Source organism: Galeopterus variegatus, unplaced genomic scaffold (genome assembly GCF_000696425.1).
Source record: "Galeopterus variegatus unplaced genomic scaffold, G_variegatus-3.0.2 Scaffold2357, whole genome shotgun sequence".
NCBI lineage: Eukaryota > Metazoa > Chordata > Mammalia > Dermoptera > Cynocephalidae > Galeopterus > Galeopterus variegatus.
Genome location: NW_007728468.1, coordinates 65213 through 86806, shown reverse-complemented (window position 1 = coordinate 86806; position 21594 = coordinate 65213). Strand labels below are relative to the sequence as shown.

Below are 21594 nucleotides of genomic sequence, written 5' to 3'. Positions count from 1 at the left end.
TTTTTTTTTTTTTTTTTTTTTTTTTTTTTTCGTGTCTGGCAACGGACTGCAACCCTCAGTGTCGCGCCCGTACTGGACCGGGACCGGCAACGGGATCGCAACCCTCGGCGCTGCGCCCGCCCCTCACTCAGCCAGTGAGCGGGAACCGGTCTGCATGTGGGATCCGAACCCTCGGTGGGAGCGCCGCTGCGCTTCCCAAGTGGCGCACTGTAGCAGTGCGCCACCGGGCCGGCCCAAAAGGAGGGAATTCTGACATGCTACATCATGAATGGACTTTGAGGATATTATGGTAAGTGAAATAAGCCTATCACAAAAGACAAATACTGTAAGATTCTATTTATATGACATCCTTAGAGTAGTCATAATCATAAGAGTCAGAAAGTAGAATGGTAGTTGCCAGGGACTGTAGGGTGGAAGGAATGGGAAGTTATTGTATAATTGGTAGAGACACTCAGTTTCATAAGATGAAAAGAGTTCTAGAGATGGATGGCGGTGATGTTTGCACAACAATATGAATGTACTTAATGCCACTGAACTATATGCTTAAAAACAGTACTGACAGTAAATCTTATTTACTTATGTTGCCACCATAAAAAAATGGAAAAAATAGATATCCACTTTGCAAGATGAGCTATAAAAATCACTCAGGATAAAAATGATATAAAATCAAATATTCCTTTAACAATTTCATAAAGTTTAAAAAATAAGAATAAATCTATCTGTTCTTGTATTTAACTTGTAATGTAAATATCACATGTAAAAAGATAAATAAATAAAATAAAACCAAACAATGACTTAAAAAATGGACAAATACTTTTTTTTTTTTTGTCTTTTTTCATGTCCGGCAACGGATCGCAACCCTCAGTGTCGCGCCTGTACCGGACCGGGACCGGCACGGGATCGCAACCCTCGGTGTTGCTCCCGCACCTCACTCAGCCAGTGAGCGGGAACCGGTCTGTATGTGGGATCCGAACCCTCGGCGGGAGCGCCGCTGCGCTCCCAAGCGGCGCACTGTAGCAGTGCGCCACCGGGCCGGCCCGACAAATACTTTTAAATACTGGAGTAAGAAAGACTTGAGTAAGCATTGCTTAAAAACTCAAAATTCATACATAAAGAGATTATTGATATTGTGACTAAATTAATGTATGAAATTTCTGTGAGAAAAAAAATTATAAAGACAAAGCCAACTAAGAAAAATGTTTTTAAACACACTGATAACAAAGGAGCAATTTCCTTAAAATACTATGGACTTTAAGTCCACAAGGAAAACAAGACAAACAAATCAAAGGGCGTCAGAGTTCGTAGAAGAGGAGTCCAGAAAAAAACAAAGATATTAATAATTTTTAAAAACACAAACCTATATGAGATCTTTTAATCAGTTAGACCAGCAAAGACTAAAAATGCCTGATAAACAGGAAAGCACAGAAACAGACTCCATGCCCAATACACTCAATTGGTCTTTGACAAGGAACTAAAGGCAATTCAAGGGAGAAAGGATGGGCCTTTCCACAAATAGTGCTGGTACAATAGAAGGTTCGCATGCAAAAAAAAAAAAAAATTAGACACAGACCTTACACCTTTCACATATGAATCATAAACCTAAACATTAAATGAAAAACTATAAAACTCCTCGAAGATAACATAGGAGAAATTTTAGGTAACCTTGAGCTTGGTGATGACTTTTTAGATACACTACCAAAAGCACAATCCATAAAAGAAAAACTTGATAAGTCAAACGTCATTAAAATTGACACAAAACCAGCACTTCAGGGCCCACCCAGGGTTCTGAGGCATGAATCCGGGGACCGGACCCCCTCCCACAACTAAACACACCACCAACTCCTTGGGGCCCACCCAGGGACCTGAGGCATGGAGCCAGGGACTGGACCCTGCCCCCACAAGCAGGCACACTGCTAATGCCTCAGGGCCCACCCAGGGAACTGAAACATGGAGGCAGGGACCAGACCTCCCTTCCACAACCAGGCCCACTGCCAGAGTCTCGGGGCCCACCCAGGGAACTAAGGCATGGAGTCAGGGACTGGACCATCCTCCCACACCCAGGCACACCACTGGAACCAAGGAGCATGCCAAAAACATCACCTCCATGTGGTGGCCCACTACAGCCACCACAATAACCATGGCTGCCGCAAAAGCAGCCAGACGCCACATCCAGCAGGCAGATGGTCCACCAGCCACTGGAGTGCATTGACACAAGGACAGTCACCAGCAGAGACCAAAGAAAAGAAGAGGATGTCTCTCTCCACAAAGTTCATTCCAGAGAGACAGAAGAAGCATCTCTTCTATGATAATACTGGGAGACCTGAATACACCTCTCAGCATTGGACAGATCATCTAGGCAACAAATCAACAGAGTAACCATTACTCTTTCAGAAGGAGAGAAGTAATCTAGGGTAATAAGAGGTGGGAGGTGGAAGGGTGAGGAGGATGAGGAGAGATTGGACAAGGGGTATAAAGAATAAGTACGATTTGTAACAATATATATGCCAGTAATATTGATTTGATCAACATATGTCAAATGATGAACCGCAAAAATATGTATAATCAATTATGATTCAATAAAAATTTAGAAAAAAAAAATGTGGGTCATTTTTTTAAGTGTCGCTATCTTTAATATCTACAGATGAAATGACATGATTTAACTTTATTTTTTAAATTTTTTTTATTTTTTTCCTTTTTGTCTTTTTTCGTGACCGGCAATGGATCGCAACTCTCAGTGTCGCGCCCGTACCGGACCAGGACCGGCAACGGGATCGCAACCCTCGGTGTTGCACCCGCACCTCGCTCAGCCAGTGAGCGGCTGGTCTGTATGTGGGATCCGAACCCTCAGCGGGAGCGCCACCGCGCTCCCAAGCGGTGCACTGTAGCAGTGCGCCACCAGGCCGGCCCGACATGATTTAACTTTTAAAAAACCAGAAACGAGGGGGGAGATAAAAATAAGTAAATGGGTATGTGTAAAGTTTGGGGTTAATTATACTATTCTAACTTTTTAATGTATTTTAAATTTCTACAGTAAAAACATTTTTAAAAAGATATGGCGACAGGACCTGATAGGTGTTCAATCAACATGATATATAAAAGTCTAAAACAAAACCAATAGGGGCCGGCCCGGTGGCGCACTCGGTAGAGTGCAGCGCTTGGGAGCGCGGTGGCGCTCCCACCGAGGGTTCGGATCCCATATAGAGACCGGTCCGCTCACTGATTGAGCGCGGTGCGGGCGCAACACCGAGAGTTGCGATCCCATTGCTGGTTGCGGTATGGGCGCGACACTGAGGGTTGCGATCCCGTTACCGGTCACGAAAAAAGACAGAAAGGAAAAAATAATAATAATAATAATAAAATAAAACAAAAACAATATATACAGCATAGAAAAGGAATAATTTCTCAGTTTATGAGGAAAACAAATTCCTTTCACTTCAAATTATACTACTCATTATCACCATCATTCAATCATGTAAGAACTTCACAGCAAAAGTGAAAGCAATCAACTTCTGAAACCATTTCCCCAAATCCGTTGGAACTTTCAGCTACAATAGTCATTGCTTAGATCACTTCCTACCTTGATATTTGCAAAACATACTCAAAATCAGATTTATGATTCTAGTCTCTAACAACCTTGAATCCACCATACAGACATTGCCTAACTAATACTTTGTAAACTTCACTGTCATACTTTTATTATATCTCTCATCTCAGAAACATCCTTAGAGTCTCCATTTAATGACAAAATTAAGCCTAATTTTTCTTTGTTTTGAAGATTATCCATAATCTGGCGCTGTTTATTTTCTCTCCATTCCCTTCAAAGCACTACTAATTCCAATCAGTGTAGCTGTCTTACTGTCCATGTGTACATCATATCTATTTAACCTTCAATCCCTTACCGTCATGGCTGACATTCACTCTAAATCATACCCGTACAAAACCTTAGCTCAGGGGTGCTTTCTCTGAACATCCCAACTGTGGCTGAAGTATCTGTTCTTAGTTTTGTAACATTATACACTTGTATAATTATTTGATTCATTTCTGTTATACTCCCTCTCTCATCCCCATAGACTTTAGATTCTATGTGTCTAATTTTGCTTTCTACTATTTCCCTAAAAAGAGCACAGGCCCTAACACATAGTCAGTATTCAAAAAATACTTGTTCAATGGTGAACAAAGGACACCAGGACTTATCTCTTCCTCTTTTCTCTGTAGTTTTATATCACCTAGTCTATTTATTATTATTATTTTTGATTAAAACATAATATTTGCACATATTTATGGAGTACATTGTGATATTTGGAAACAGGTAATATAATGTGTAATGATCAAATCCAGGTAGTTAGCATATCTGTCAACTCAAACATTTGTCATTTCTTTGTATTGGGAACATTCAAAATCATCTCTTCTCACTGTTTGAAAATATACAATAAATTGCTGTTAACAATAGTCACCCTACTATTATAGAACATTAGAACTTATTCCTCCTGTCTAGCTATAATTTTGTATCTGTTGACCAGCCTCCCCCATCTGCCCCCCCATGACCCTCCGCAGCCTCACACTATTCTACTACTCTGCAGTAGTCACTATTCTACTCTCTACTTGGGTAAGAACAACTTTTTTTAGCTTCCACGTATGACTGAGAACCTCACTTAGTCCACACCACACAGTTTCGCATCTATTTCATTTCTAATTGTTTTACTTGCATTCAATTTTGTCTGCCCAACCATTATAAGCTGATCTATAGTTCCCACAGCCTCAGCACAGGGTACTCACAGACCTCAATAAATACTTGATAGCCTCTGATAATTACAGAATGGAAGACTGTCTTTGTAATAGGAAGCCTTCATCATTCAGGCTCCCAGTTCTCTGCCTAATGTGAATTACATGTGTTAATGTAGCACTATTATGCATATATATGGACAACTGTGCTGCGGACTGCTTGCAGCTAACTAAAATCCATATTCTCTTCTGCTTCCTAGGCATACAGCCAGATTACATTTCCTAGTCTTCCTTGCAGTAAGGTAAGGCCACGCAACTGAGTTTTAGTTAGGGAAGTGAATGGATATAGTATACGTACTTCTGGGTCTGGTCCATTTAAGTCTCCCACACATCACTTTCCATGTCTTTTCCCCTTCCACTTCACTGGAATGGAGATAACCATCAGGGAGACCAGAAGCATCACTAAGCCAATTATAATTTTTTTTAATTAATTAATTTTATTGTCATTCCCAGCCTACTGTAAATATTAGCATTTAAAAATAAAACTGCTTCATCATTTTAAATGCATTCAGTGGAATCCAATCAACATAGTGATTTGATGTTCACCATTATACACTGTATTTTTTAAAATACAAACAATTCTGTAACAGTCAGAAATTTATATTTTTCCTTTTCTTCTGTGAACTTGGATTTGAATTCCATATCCTCTAAACATTTTATACTAACATAACATTTCTAGCTTGAAAGTCTTCTATCATACTTCTCTGAAACAAAAAGATGTATATAAATTGAAATTTTAAAAACATTCCTCTAAATCAAATAATTTCATCTGGATTGAGTTAACAATGTAATTATTGTGTACAATTAACCAAAACAGCATAAATACATCACAAATTGTGAATATGACACATAAAAAGATTTTATTGCAACATTAAATGGGTGGATGGGACTCATTTTCATAAATTGCTTCTTATATCCATAGATGAATATTTCATATTACTAGATTAAGACAGAGTTTAACAATTATAATCCTATATTTCATAAACATTGAAATACATTGTTCTCACAGATAAATATATATGAACAGAAGGATATTTATTGTAATAATATATATTAATACTTTGAATTCCTTCTGCATTTTTTTTTTTTTTGACCGGTAAGGGGATTACAATCCTCGGCACGGTGTGGTCTGCACCACGCTCAGCCAGTGAGCGCACCGGCCATCCTTATATAGGATCCGAACCTGAAGGATATTTATTGTAATAATATATATTAATACTTTGAATTCCTTCTGCATTTTTTTTTTTTTGACCGGTAAGGGGATTACAATCCTCGGCACGGTGTGGTCTGCACCACACTCAGCCAGTGAGCGCACCGGCCATCCTTATATAGGATCCGAACCTGAGGCCTCAGTGCTACTAGCACCACACTCTCCTGAGTGAGCTATGGGGCCGGCCCCCTTCTGCATTTTATACCAAAAATCAAATTGTGTTCTACCATCAAAAATTATTTTTAATTATCTGAGAATTCACTTATGTACTCATTCAACTTAGTATAAAGAAAAAAAGTGGAATCTATCTAAAATACAAGCAAAAGAAATTTTAATAACCTACAGTCATTCATTTTCTTAATTTCTAGGAAATCTATCAAAAGGCTTTTTACCAAAACCTTTCAAATGACAAGTGCCTTGTTTATCCTGATAACATTCCAAAATGGTTAGGGGAAATTCTAAAAAGTTAACTACCTGTGCGATAATAACATTCTTTATCTCAAAGAATGTATTCACCAAAGGCAGGGCAATCAAAGAGAAAAGACTTGTTGTAAAAATAAAGGCCAAAAAAAAGAAAAGTGCTCCCCTGCGTAGGAGGGCAAAACTGACATAAAGGTGTATATAAGGATGTCCAGGATAATGTGCATAGATTCTCAAAAGTAGAGAAGGATTTTCTGAAGATGTATTCATGTTTATCATAAAAACATAAGAAAAAAATGCATGTCAATATTACATAAAGTGTGACCAGGCCTCACATTTTAGCAATATTTATTTACTCTAAGTAAGACCAATATTAGTGGAAAAGAAAGGGTTCTTTAGGAGTCTAACCCTCACTTCTTTGATCCAGTTTTTCAGAACCTAAGCTCTGCAAACCCTTGAATTCTTTCCTTGAATTCTACTTTTCCAAAGTTCAACTATCCTGAACTCTTTCTGATCAGATTTGGTATAAATCACCAGCCTGAATTCACTATTTGTGCTAAGGCACCTACAATTAATAGAATACGGTTTCCTTATCCTAGTGATATAAACTTAAAATTTTTCTTTCATATTTAAATTTTAAAATCCAGATGGTCATTCCAATAATAGAATAAGAGCCAGACTCGAACATGATCCAGATGATACAACCATCAGATAAGGACTTTAACGTAACTATGAGTTAACAGACCTGGAGGGAAAGGCAGACAACACACAATGGACATAAGGGGAATTTTAGCAGAGATGGGAACTTTAAAAGTCAAATAGAAAATCTAGAAATTTTTTTTAAAAAGCCAATTATCAGAGATAATGAAGCCCTTCAAGGGGCCTGTTAGGGGCCATACAACCAAGGAAAGAATGAATGAATTTAAAGATACATCAATAGAAATCATCCAAACCGAAACACAAAGAAGAAAAACTGGGTCGGGGATGGGGGGGTCGGTAACAGAATAGAGCATCCAAGCTGTGGAGTTATATTATACAGTCTAACATCTTTCATACTGGAGTTGTAGAATGAAATGAGAAAAAGGACAAGACAGAAGAAATATTTGAAATAATGGCTGAGTTTTCCAAAAGTAAAAGACATCAAATCACAGATCCAAGAAGCCTTCAAATCAGGATAAATGTATATTTAAAAAAGAAAACAACAAATAAGCACAACACACATTTAAACACATAATAGTCAAACCACTAAAATCTAAATATAAAGAGAAAATCTTGAAGTCAGTCAGAAAAAAAAAAGACAACATACAGAAGGAAAAAAAAGAAAAAAACGGAGAGTACATCTTGCCAGAAACTATGCAATCCAGAAAGCAACGGAGTGACATCTTTAAAGTACTGGGAGAAAAACTGTCAACCCAGAATTCTTTACCCAACAAAAATATCTTTCAAAAATAATGGCAAAATAAGAATTTTTCACACAAACAAAAGCTTGGAAAATATACTGTCAGCATTTTTTATTAAAAGAAATATTAAATAAAAGTCCTTTACAGAGGAGTTTGATACCACACAGACTTAGACCAACACACAAAAAGAATGTGTATACGATATGGTTAAGATGAAAGTTAATAAAGAACTTGTTTTTCTTATTTTTAATTGCTTTCAAAGGTAAATTTGTCTAAAGCAAAAACAGTAAAATGGATTATGGAGTTTATTACATTTAAAAGTAAAATGTTTAACAACCATAGCACAAAGGATGTGAAATAATTGGAAGTACTCTATTGTAAGGTAAGGTTCTTACCCTACATGAAGTGATATAAATTTGAAAGTAGACTGTAACAAGTCAAAAATGTATATCTGATTCTAGAGCAACCACTAAAAAAAATTTAGCTAAAACAAGCCAATAGTGGAGATAAAACAGAAGCATAAAAAAAATGTTCAATTAACCCCAAAAATGTCAAAATAATAGTTAAAAAAAAGAACAAAGTACAGACAAGACAAAGAAAAAACAAACAGTAAGATGGAAGATTTAAATGAATTGTATCCATAATTACATTAAATATAATCTAGAAATATTTTTTTATTTTGAGTATGTATCTAATTACCTTGCTATATTTATATATTAATTCTAATAGTTCAATAGCAAATTTTTACATTTACATGTATATAATAATGTAATATATGAATTGTGACAATTTTTTATTTTCTTTTGAAGCCCTGTATACTATTTCTTTTTCTTGCCTTACTGCATTAACTCAGACCTGCAGCAGAACTGAACAAGTATTGAAAGCCAGTCCCTTGTGATGACTGACCAGCCTCTGAGTGGCTCCTTTTTTCAGTTGTTTTGGCACGTCACTCCTATGTGAGTCCACAGAAACCCTGTTAGTGGTCTTGCTGGCCTGCTGACCATCAGGGCTCTCCTCTCCCCTGCCACCTCCAAGGAACTTCATATGAAGGGCATAGCAGCAGCTTTTGCCATTCCTTGCTCCATGCACTCACTGGGGTCAGTCTTAAAGCAGCCAGGATTTGAAATAGCGGGAGTGATCCTTTCTTTCCCTCATCGTGGCTTCTCCAGCCTTCATGCACTCCGTAGGTCTCTCCTCCTCTTTCCCTGAGCTCTAGCATCCCCAGCTTGGCTGTCAATGCTTTTTAATAGTTGTAAATTGATTGGTTTGTGGGAGAGAGTGATGTTGGGAACCGTATGTTCTGCCGTCTTTACCAGAAGCCAACCTAAGCTCTTTTTAAAGATCTCATCTCTCAACACTGTTGCATTGGGGACTAACTTTCCAACACATGAACTTTGGGGACCACTTTCTTTTTTTCTTTTTTTTCCCTTTTGTTTTTTTTACTGACCGGTAACGGGATCGTAACCCTCGGTGTTGTGCCCGCACCGCGCTCAACCAGTGAGCGGGAACCAGTCTCCACATGGGATCCGAACCCTCGGCGGGAGAGCCGCTGCGCTCCCAAGTGGCGCACTCTCCAGTGCGCCACCGGGCCGGCCCTATTTTCTCCCTTTTCAAATTATAAAAGTGTCCTTCTGTTTTTGTTGTTTCAAGTATTTTTAACCAAAATGGAGGTTGGATATTGTTAGGATTTTTCTGTATGTATTGAGATTGTCATAAAATTATTCCTCTTTTTCTATTAATGTGAATTAGATGGATAGATTTTGAAAGTTAAGCCACACTATATTCCTGAAATAAATCAAAATATGTCATGGAAAAAAACAATACTAACAGGTAAGAATAATATTACTGAACAAAAGATACACTGAAGACCAGGAAGTATTTGGATTCCCACTTTGGCCAGCTGACAAAAACAAACCAAACTGAAACAAAACAAATAAACAAAAAAGACCAAGAAGTACAGGATAAAAGCACTGCTAAAATCTAAACCAGGAAGAAAATAAACCAAGCAGAATCACATTTTTATTAGTTTATTACTTATTTGCACATCTAATAAGTATTTAAGAAAACTGAAGATTACTTTAGAAAATAAATATAATGGAAGAAATATGTCCTGCAGTAAGAGACAGCTATAACATCAAGTAAAGTGAGAAAACATTAGACATGCTTGGTTTCCCACAATGAACCTGGTAACATTGAATTCAAAGATGGAGGAGGGAGTGAGACTAGTCTGAAATCGTAATGAGAAGCAAGGGAAACATATATCCTTCCCACTTCCCCTACCAGGATTGGTGGAATAAGGGCTAAAGGAGAAAAATAGTCATCACTTATGTGATCTGCAGGGGAAACAGTACCTTCAGGGAGAACCAGAATCCATTAAAGCAAGTAAATAAAAGGAACATTCAGTGAAAAGGCTGAGGATTTAGGGGATTATTTTGATTATGAACTCTGGAGAGGGCACAGTGGAAGGATTTCAAGAGGGGGATGGGTGCAAAAGGAAACAATATATCTTAAGGTTCAGATGTGGGAGATGAAAGGTGATCTAGGAGTCTTGGCCTTTTGGTGGTACCCAATATAAACTCAGATAAATAAAGAAGTCTGGCAGATTCAAGGCAGACAGTAGCAGTCAGATAGCAAATGTTGGTTTGCTTTGTCAGAAGGGAGCAAGATCTCCAAGAAATCCTTTTTAATCTTTTTCTTAATTGACTTTTCCATGACAATTGGAATTGTGGCTCAATATCATTCTTGAAATCATCTTCCGTTCACATTCTCTTCAGTTTTTCCTACTACGTGTTACCATTCATTCTGTTCCACTGGCTCCTTTTCTTCTACTAACACTTAAATATTCTCTGGTCCACTCTTGCTTTTCTTCTTACTCTCCATACAACCTAATTCTCCCTGGGTGATTTTATCTATATCCATAGTTTTAGTGACTACTTACATTCAGCTTCCCAATGAACATTCTGCTCTAGATAATCAGTGGTATTTCAGTAACAAACATGTCTTAGAACTAAACATCTATTTGTCCAAACCAGCTATTCCTTCTATATCACCACTCTAGTATAAAAGATAAGTATAAGAGACAGTTTTCTACTATCTCACCCTGTGGCTGAAATGAGGTTCCAAAGCTGAGAACTGTAAATGATGTTTATACACTCTAAAAAGGACAAGACTAAAAGACAGCATTCCTTTCACTCACCTCCTGTCTATTCAAAATTTTTTTAAAAAGAGATTAGAAACAGAAGAGAATTTGTAAACAAAGAGAATGCTAGGGCTGTACACCTCAATGAGAACAAAGGCAGGGATTCACCAAGAAAATTTCTGGGACAGCTAGGTGATAACCGCAAGAAGGGGAAACTGACATATGAATTGTTGGCTGGCGACTTATTAAGATAAAGAAACTCTTAAGCCCATCTTTGTCTAGCCACCAGAACTAAATGCAATAAGTTTTCTTGGTAGAACCTGACACATATTCCCAAGAGTTTAGAAAACATGTGAACACAGAAACCAACCCCAGTCTGGAAAATGCTACACAGAAGATGTGTGGAGCTGTCACAATGTCAAGGCAAGGACAGAGAGGACAGCAGTTAGGCAAGCTGCACTTCTACCACTGAGTTATATATGAACTTCAGAGAGGGCACAGTGGAAGGATTTATGGAAGGGGCACTGTGAAAGGATACTACGAACTAATATGACTTGTCTATGGGTCATACCTGACGACATACAAATGGGAACCAGTTTTATTTTTTGCCCATCCTTGACCTTAGCCGTGCCATGCTGGATCTGCCTTCCTTGCCTCTTGATAAGATTTCACTTTTAACCTAACAACAAGCCTTAGTTTGGTGGATTACCAAAGTTTACATCCTGGTTAGAGCACAGTCTTATAACCTCAAGGTCATGGATTCAGATCCCCATTCTGGTCAGCCGCAAAAAAATAAAAAATATGCAACCCCAAAATAAAAAAAATAAAATAAAAAAAGCTTACACCCATTTTATTTTAAAAATCTTATTGTATGTTATTGTGTTTTATTTATTTATTTTTTACATCCATTTTAAAGCTTCTCTTCCCCTGGACTGAGGCCTAATGATGGCTCAGGGATCTGTTGTGGGGAAGAGGAGCATGATGTGTTTCATCCTTCTTCTACCTCCTCCCCCTTTCTGCTTGTGGCTTCTGTGTGGAAGGAAGATTACAGCAGAAAGGGAATTGTCTTATATACCCTCTCTAGATTTCCCACTGACCAAGTAGATGCTGCAGAATAGCTAAGGTATCTTGATGGGACCCTGCCAAAGACATGTGCCTTCCTCAGTAAAGGTACTTAGCAGGAACAGGCTGTAAGGTGGACTGTAAGAGGCAAGAGTTAACCGGAGATTGCAAAAGGTAGCTGGAGTGGACACCATACGCCTGACAGGAACTAGGCAATGTGGACATAACCACAGAGGGCCTCCCAAAAACCGTTCTATGTGCATACCTCTAAAAGTCCACCTTTGGGCACTTACTATACAGAGGGCACCAGTGGCTGGATTACAATAGTCCCAGTCATATAAAACTCTGTCCTTTCATACAGAAGCCACAAGCAGAAAGGGGGAAGAGATAGAAGAGGGAAGGAACACATCACATTCCTCTTCCCTACTACATATCCCTGAGACGTGATCAGGCCTGAGTTGAGGGAAAGAGCAGCTTTCAAATGGATATAAAAGTCAAATAAGAAAAAATGGATGTAAGCTTTTGACTGAACTGTTCATTCCTGTGAAACTTAATTGCCAAACTAAGGTTTGTTCTAACAGTTACAAGTGAACTCTTGTCAAGAGGCAAGGAAGGAAGATCCAACATTGCATGGCTAAAGTAAAGGATGGGCAAAAAATAAAGCTGGTTTCTATTCATATGTCACCAGGTATAACCCATAGACTAGTCATATTAGTCCACAGTGCTAGTATCTACCCTGTTATTCAAGTCAGAATCTAGGAGTCATCCTAGATTCTCCCCCTCCTTAAGATCCTCGTGTCCAGTCATTATGTCTAAAACCTCTTTCAACACATATCTCTTCCTCCCTAGCCCATTAGCTAGTTTAGCTCAAACCTGGAATACTACAATAATCTAGCTTAGTGATTCTCTAATCTGACCTACACTTTAGAATTTAAAGATATTAAACCTAATACCTAGGCCCCAGCCTAGAGATTCAGATTTAAATGAGGTCAATTAGCTAGTTTAGCTCAAACCTGGAATACTACAATAATCTAGCTTAGTGATTCTCTAATCTGGCCTACACTTTAGAATTTAAAGATATTAAACCTAATACCTAGGCCCCAGCCTAGAGATTCAGATTTAAATGAGGTCAAGCAGGAGCCAGCCATTAGTTTTCCAAGAGGTCCTCAAGTGCTTCTAAAGGGCAGCAAATGTGGAGAATCACTGACCTAACTGATCTCTCCCAGAATACAGGCTTACCTTTCACCAAACTATCTTTCACAATGCCACAAGAATTATTGTTTTAAAAAATGTAAATCTCCTATGATTTAGAGCACTGGTTCTCAATCTGGGCTACCTATTAGAATCACTTAGAGAGCTTTTAAAAATCCTGATATCAGGCCAAACTCCAGAGAGATTAAAACGGAATCTCCAGGGATGAGAACCAGGCATCAGTATTTATTAATATCTCCCCAGGGAATTCCAATGTGCAAACAAGGGCAAGAACCACTGTCCTAGAAGTAATGGGAAGCCACAGAAAATGCTTAAGAATAATAAAATCCAAACTCCCCTGAAGAGAGTGTGACCTTCTATCTAGCTCCCTGAAAGAGCCACACTTTTACACTTTTGTGTAAAGTATTACTTCAATCCAGAAAGCCCCTTCTGCTCATCCTCTGCTCAGTTCCACCTACCTTTAAGGTTAAGACATTTCAAGAACAGTCTCCTTTGTACAAACCTTCCCTGACATGCACAGCAGAGCTCTTTAATCAACCTGTGACTGTTATAATTCGGTAGGGCAATGTTTAATGTTTTAGTATAACTCCCTTATTGAACTCCTCAAGATTTAAACCTTATCTTATTCATTTGTATCCCCAATGCCTATCACTATGCATGGCACACAGTAAGTGCTCAAATATCTGCTGAATTCATTCCATTTAGGAAAAAATTTATCTATATTATTACGCAGTACAATTTCACTTCAGTAAACTGTAAGAGACATCATATTTATATATTATATTCAAGTCTCATTAAAACAGAAACCGACAACTGGACTTAAAAAATGTAAAGCAAATGTTTAATGTTTGTTCTATTTATGAATAATAACAAATCAAGTAAGAAGGCAGGTACAAAGGGTAGTGTGTTTCCAGAGTCTTAAAGGTGGCACCTTACAGAATAATAATGCCCAACTTTCCACCCGAATATGCCTTTTAAAACATACCTTTTCCAAAATGTTATGCTGATACAATAACATTTGTGTGTTTTAGGAAAGTGAGTTAGATGACTTAATTAACCTGAGAGTAAAATGATAGGTACTTGCCACCTTAAAATAAAAACAAATTATGAAAAGCTTTTGAATGCTGGAATGAAATTTCTTTTTTTTTAGGTTTCTTTTTATTTTAAATTTTTATTTATTAATAGCATATTCATTCTCACAAATCGTGACATTTCTTTGATCAAACAATTTTTTTATTGAAACATAATTGATTAAACATATTTGTGAGGTACAGATTAATACCTGTGTACAATATGTGGTGATCAATATAATTAGTATATTCATGTTTATTTAATTTTTCCTGCATTTGAACTTTATTTGAAAAAATATCATGCATATTTTTCTCATTTTGCTTCATTTATTCAACATGATGTTGGTAAAATTCATCTCTATTGTAACATGTAACTGTAGTTCAATCATTTTTACAGAAGTATAATATTCCACTGAATGAGTATACCACCTGTAAATCCACCTGGCTGTGCTTTTTCTAGTAGGCATATTTTAAATTCCTTATTTAATGTTTTCATGATTATAGGACTATTTAGGCCAAGAAACCTCAAAGAAAGTAAACGAATATTATAAATCACTTTATGCCTAAAGTTTCCAAACCCTAGATGGTAGAAAAATAAAACTTACTAAAACTTACTCAAGAGGAAACATAAATACATACATGTATTGAAACATCACATTGTACTCCATAAATATATACAATTATTATTTGTCCAAAGAAAAGCCTAAATAGTCCTATAACCATGGAATGAAATTTCTTAAACTTGTACTTAAGCTTAAAAAATACTGATAATGGGGGCTGGGCCCGTGGCGCACTCAGGAGAGTGCAGCGCTGGGAGCGCTGCAGCGCTCCCGCCGCAGGTTCGGATCCTATATAGGGATGGCCGGCGCGATGCGCTCACTGGCTGAGCGCGGTGTGGCTGGTCACAAAAAGGACAAAAAAAAAAATACTGATAATGGTTATCAGCATCTGAAGGCAATTTCTCATACTCTGGGTCCTGGTACCCAACAAAAGCTCAGATTTCCATTTGTAAAAGTTACATTTAACATTTTATATTACCATTAGATAAGTGCTTTCCCCAAAGACAATAATTTTGCTAAAATATTAACTGAAGAGGAACTAAACACATAATATACTTGATGCAAAAGATTTTTATTGTACCCACATTCATATGGGGCATGAAAATCATCTTAGCATACAAAATAATTACTATGGTAAATTTTTAAATCCATCAAACATCCTTGATTACTAAATTAATCCAGTATGCAATGAATGCCTATTACTTGCTTGGGAATATAGTAAAAACTGAAGTATCTGAAGTGACTAGTATGAAAATAGAGGCATCAACCACAACATTTAGCATTTGTGGCTAATTTTTTTTTTTTTACCTTATTTGGCGATTTCAAAGGTGAGATGGCTATTTTATTTGGTGTCTGTGTTGTAGAATTTAAAGTTGATCCAATAACACCACTTTCAGATATGGTTATGGTCTTTGATGGAGTTCCAGGAGTAGACTGTGAAAGAACCCTACCTGCAAATGAGAGGCAGCACATCAGTTTGACTTTTTCCAATAATAGTCTAAAAATTTATCTGACGATGATCTACACCCCACAAGGACTGTAACATATGCTCACTATTTTATATATTTAAGCATATGAACCTAAATACTTAAGTGAATCCCTAATGAACTGTGGTGAACCTAGGCAGAAAGAAACAAAACAATACTTCTTAGTAATACTTAATATCCTAATATCAGTTTATATAAAGTCTACAAAAACAGTTCTGCTCATATCCTCATCAATACTGTTAAGTTATATCTATCAGAAAGCATGCTCAGAACAACTATGCAAAATGCCCTATGTAACCCAGCTCCTGAAAGTCAGGACTTGAATCCAAGTCTCAAAACTTCAGTCTCTGTACTCTACTATATTATAGCTGTCTTCTTATTTGAACTTAAACCAGAAGGAAAAATTTAAATTCACACTTATAAAACAGATAGTTATTGGACCAACTTGGACACTGTCAGGTTCAATACTGTCTGATTTTAGACTGCCAAAAGGGAAATAAAGTTTCTCCTGGTTACCCTGGCCAGATTCCACACTGTGTTCCCGTCTGCACAATACCCTTCATGAACAACATAGAAAAAGTATAGTGTGTCTGGATAGTTTAGGGAATTGGAAATCATATTATAACGAACTGAAGTATCAGGAATTTTTATCCTAGACAAGAAAGGACTACAAAGACATGACATCTCCCAATTCTTGAAAGACTGTATGATAGTCATTAGTGCCATTCACCAAGTAAATCGTCTCTCAGTATCCACAGGGGATTGGTTCCAGGACCTCCCATGGACACCAAAATCCATGGATGCTCAAATCCTTGATGTAAAATGGCACAGTATCTGCATATAACCTATGTATATCCTCCCGTATACTTTAAATCATCTCTAGATTACTTGTAATACCTAATACAACGTAAATGTTGTGTAAATAGTTGTTATACTATACTGTTTAGGGAATGACAAGGAAAAAGAACATTGTAAATGTTCAGTATACATGCAACTTTTTTTTCCCAAATATTTTCAATCCACAGTTGGTTGAATCCATGGATGAGGAACCCACAGATACAGAGGGCCAAGCTATATTCAGGTTCTCCTCCATCCTGGCACACGGTAGAACTTCCCATTGCACTTTGTATCTGCCCTACCCCGCAAATCTTGTGGTTAAATTAGGGTCATGTGACTACTTCTGGCTGATAAGTTATGAGTAGAAGTGACATGTCATTCCTGGGACAGAGCATTTACGGCCTATGCAAGACCTCCCAAACATATCTTTCCTTTGCCACATCTCAGATGATGGCTCCTCTGTCAGCCTGTGTTCCTGAGTGACTATGATAAGAAGGGCCCCCCTTTGAACCCACAATGAACATTTTTTTTTTTTTCGTGACGGGTAAGGGGATCGCAACCCTTGCTGTGGTGTCGCCTGCACCGCGCTCAGCCAGTGAGCGCACCGGCCAGTCCCATATAGGATCTGAACCTGCGGCGGGAGCGTCGCTGCGCTCCCAGCACCGCACTCTCCCGAGTGCGCCACGGGGCCAGCCCATGAACATTTCTTTACACTTCTAAGATTTGGAAAACTGTATATTTTGACAAGAAAATGAAGATTATGTAATACCTAATACAATGTAAATAGTTGTTATATTATTTCAGGAGTAATAAGAAAAAAAGTCTGTACATGTCCAGTATAGACTACATGATCACATTGATTTTACTGACATATTCCTTAATTGAATGTTTTGCTGGGTTTTTTGAAAACCTGAATTACATCATAGCTAAATAAAACCAATTCTATATAAACTAAATAAATCTACATCAAATGTTTTTAGAAAGCCACCTTAAATTGTTGAGCCTTCCTAAAGTAACATGTTTGTCTATTCTGGTTTCCAAAACTAAAACCAGTGAGATGAGCCTGAAGCCTCAACAACCATATGTTAAGAAAAGAAATTACCAATAGAGTCAGTTTCATAAAATGTTCATCATTTATAGTTATCACTATAATTTCCTATTTGTCAGATATTATATACCTTTCAAAATATTCATATAGAAAATCCTCAATTCCTGAGGATAACTGATTACCAGAAAAAGGCCACTTAAAATGAATTCACTTAAAACAGGGACAAAAATTTCACTGTAAATAATTACAAAAACTATAAGTAAAACTTGCACTTTCTTTAGCTTATATATATTTTTAATTCAGTTTATAATTGCAAGTACACTAATTCTTAGGATGAACAAAGAATAAATCTACTGTTGAGTTTGGGGAAGAGAGGTTTCTTCTGAAAATCTGTATGACAGCATAGTGACAAATTCATTTCTGCCAAAATATTTGAAGATTTCATCAATTTTCCCAAGAACCTCCATATACTTTGAAATGTAAGTTATTCTTTTTGAGGGGTCTGCTTGATTTTCACCCAGACAGCGTTCCTGATTATCTAATCTAACCTCCAAATCTCTATTTATCCTTAGCTCCACAGAGTCAAGCAAGTATGCAAGTCATACTTCTTGAAATCAATTTATAAGGCATTTATATTTTACTGTCAGGTATTCTCAAAGAATCAAGGCACACATTCCAAAAAACCATAGATGGGATAGGCTGGAGCAGGGAACTAGCATATTTAGTGAGGATAAATTCTCTAAGAAATTAATTCATTAGTGAATATTCTCATATTGTGATGAAGTTTGCTCCCACAAAGCAACCTAACCTTGGGAGCTCTGAAAATGAGGACCTCTGTATCTTATTTAACCATCCCAAAAGTCTTGTGAGGTAATTGGTGTCTACATTTTACAGAAATAAGATGAACAAATAATATATTTACCCAAGATCACAGAGAAAATCAACAGAAGAGCCATGATCACAACACAAGTCTCCCAATAGCTCATACCATACACTACATTGCCTCCATAATATACATATTCATTCAACAACCCACATTCACTGAACCACGTCTAATTTCCAGAAACTGTGCTGGTACTAGAGAAAGGGAAAGAGGAAGGGGGAGAGAAGAATGGGGAAAGAGGGCGACAGGATAAAAGAACTAACATCAATATCATACATATGTACAATGGAACATTATTCTGCCTTAAAGAGGAAGGAAATTCTGACACATGCTACAACTTGGATGGATCTTGAGGACATTATGTTGAATGAAACATGCCAGTCATAAAAAGACAAATATAGTATGATTCCATTTGTATGAGGAATGTTGAGTAGCAAAAATCACAGAATAACCAAGTAGAATGGTGGTTGCCAGGGGCTAGGGGAAGGGAAAAATAGGGAGTTGTTATTGTTTAATGTGTAAAGGGTTTTGGTTTTGCAAAATGAAAAACTTCTAGAGATGGATGACAGTGATGGTTGCACAACATTGTGAAGGTACTTAACGCCACAGAGCTGTAAACTTAAAAATGACTAAGATGGTAAATTTCATGTTATGTATATTTTACCATAATTTTTAAAAAATAAATTAATCTTGGGGCCGGCCCGGTGGCGCACTGCTATAGTGCGCCGCTTGGGAAGCGCGGCGGCGCTCCCGTCAAGGGTTCGGATCCCACATGCAGACCGGTTCCCGCTCACTGGCTGAGCGAGGCGCGGGAGCAACACCGAGGGTTGCGATCCCATTGCCGGTCCCGGTCCGGTGCAGGGGCGACACTGAGGGTTGCGATCTGTTGCAGGACACGGAAAAAGACAAAAAGAAAAAAAAAAAAAAAAAGGAAAAAAAAAATTAATCTTTGAAAAAAGAACTAAACAGCAAACACAAAACAAACAAAAAAACTACCATCAAGAAAAATCATAAATGTAGCAGGGGAGACAGGCAAGAAAACCAAGTACTACAATACAGTGTGACTAATGGACAAGTTCAAACCCAGTGTGAAATTTAATAGAAGTGTAATTAAACATAAGTATTTGGTAGGCATAATCAAGTTTTATGGGAATACATAGGAAATGGTCAGAGGAAGAATATCTGATTAAATCTAGGCATCAGAAACTTCCAAGCTGGGAAAAGATGAAATGGAAGAGTTAGCCATGAGGAACAGCAAAGAAAGGCATTCCAGGTTAAAAAAAAAAAAAAAGTGTCAACATCCTAAGTCCTGAGAGAACATGATCCACTTGTTGATCTCTAAAAATAAGTTATATCAGTAGGTCTGGAGCGGATAGGAGGTGAAAATGAAAAAAGTTTGCATTTGATAATAAATATCTTTAATGTTAAGAAAGCACTGGGACACCCCAAAATCACTGAAAAACAATTTCAAAGGACTTTGAAAGTGCATTAGCTGCAATATAATGATGATGGAACCTCCTTATCATATGACAATTCAACAGGACAGCTACTTTGGTGGTTTAAAATTTGGCTTATATAAATTTTAAAAGGCTATGAAGAACTGATTAGAAGTAGAAATTATCCCTCCAAACTGAATTTAATGCCAGCAATTCTAGTGATATTTAACAGAAGTCCATCTCTATGCACTTGATAGGGCTATGAAGTCTATCTGCAATTAAAAGGTGAAGGTATGATTAGACTGCAAGACATTATAAATGACCCAAAGATAATGACTGGATAAATGACCCAAAGACATGGAAGGAACGACATCCATGATAGTCCATGATAGTCAAGGTGAACTCTTGACGTTAACCAAAAATTCATTCATATACTTCTGCAAACATCACAATTGTTTAGCATACTACACCCCCAGATTAAAAATTTTAAGGGACTCTCTCAAACTCACAACAGTAAAGAACATTGCACTGAGACATTCCTTCTGGTTAATCCCCTCTATCTACCCAAAACCTCCCAGGGAGACTGATGGTCTTGAAAGTATTGATGCTTTTCATCAATACTTCCAAGCCTTGCCTATTTTTGGCCAATTGCAGCCCACTTCCTGAACCAGCTCCAAATCCAAATCCTTTCCAATCTTTCCTCTGGAGCAATACCTGCACCTGCCTCCCATGACAGCCCTCAAGACACCAACCTGCTATATTGTCACAAATCTCTACTTAGAACCAATAGAAAAAAACAACAGTCATTCACCCAATACTGCCCTCACACTACAATCTTTCCATCCCTTCTTTCACTTGCTAAAATGAGAAAAATTTTACAAATTTTCTCGGGAAAATGACAAATCACTGCCAGTGACTTCAGAGTTGAGTACTGCTACATCTATAAATTTATTGAAGACCATATTAGATGGTTTTAATATATGCGCTAAGGATGATTGATTAGTTAACATGTGAAGTACCCTCATCAAGAATACACATTCAAGCCTAGCTGGTTAGCTCAGTTGGGTAGAGTGTGGTACTGATAACACCAAGGTCCTGGATTGGATCCCTGGACCGCCCAGCTGCCAGAAAAAAAAAGTGTATGTAAGAATACACATTCTAAGAATGGGTAATTAGCATTGAAAGTCTCCAGTAAAAGTCTATCTTCCAGAGGTACTTCCATATAATCCCTTAGCAAAATGGAAATTAGAAATGATCTTGTGGGCCGGCCCGGTGGCGCACTGGGAGCACGGCAGCGCTCCCATCGAGGGTTCGGATCCCATCTGTCTGAGCGCAGTGCCCCTTAGCAAAATGGAAATTAGAAATGATCTTGTGGGCCGGCCCGGTGGCGCACTGGGAGCACAGCGGCGCTCCCATCGAGGGTTCGGATCCCATCTGTCTGAGCGCAGTGCCGGCGCAACACCGAGGGTTGCAATCCCGTTGCCGGTCCCCGGTACGGGCGCGACACCGAGGGTTGCGATCCCGTGTGTTGCGATCCCGTTACCGGTCA

The 21594-nt window shown here is 37.9% G+C and overlaps 1 protein-coding gene across 4 annotated transcripts in view; it reads right to left on the bottom strand.

Moving 5' to 3' along the window:
- Nucleotides 1-21594, bottom strand: part of LIN54 (lin-54 DREAM MuvB core complex component) — a 62371-nt gene that overhangs the window by 24800 nt on the left and 15977 nt on the right. For all 4 annotated transcript variants that reach the window (XM_008581436.1, XM_008581440.1, XM_008581439.1 and 1 more), the window contains exon 4: nucleotides 15663-15805. In XM_008581436.1, coding sequence (XP_008579658.1) covers nucleotides 15663-15805 — 143 coding nt within the window. The remainder of the gene's footprint in view (nucleotides 1-15662; nucleotides 15806-21594) is intronic.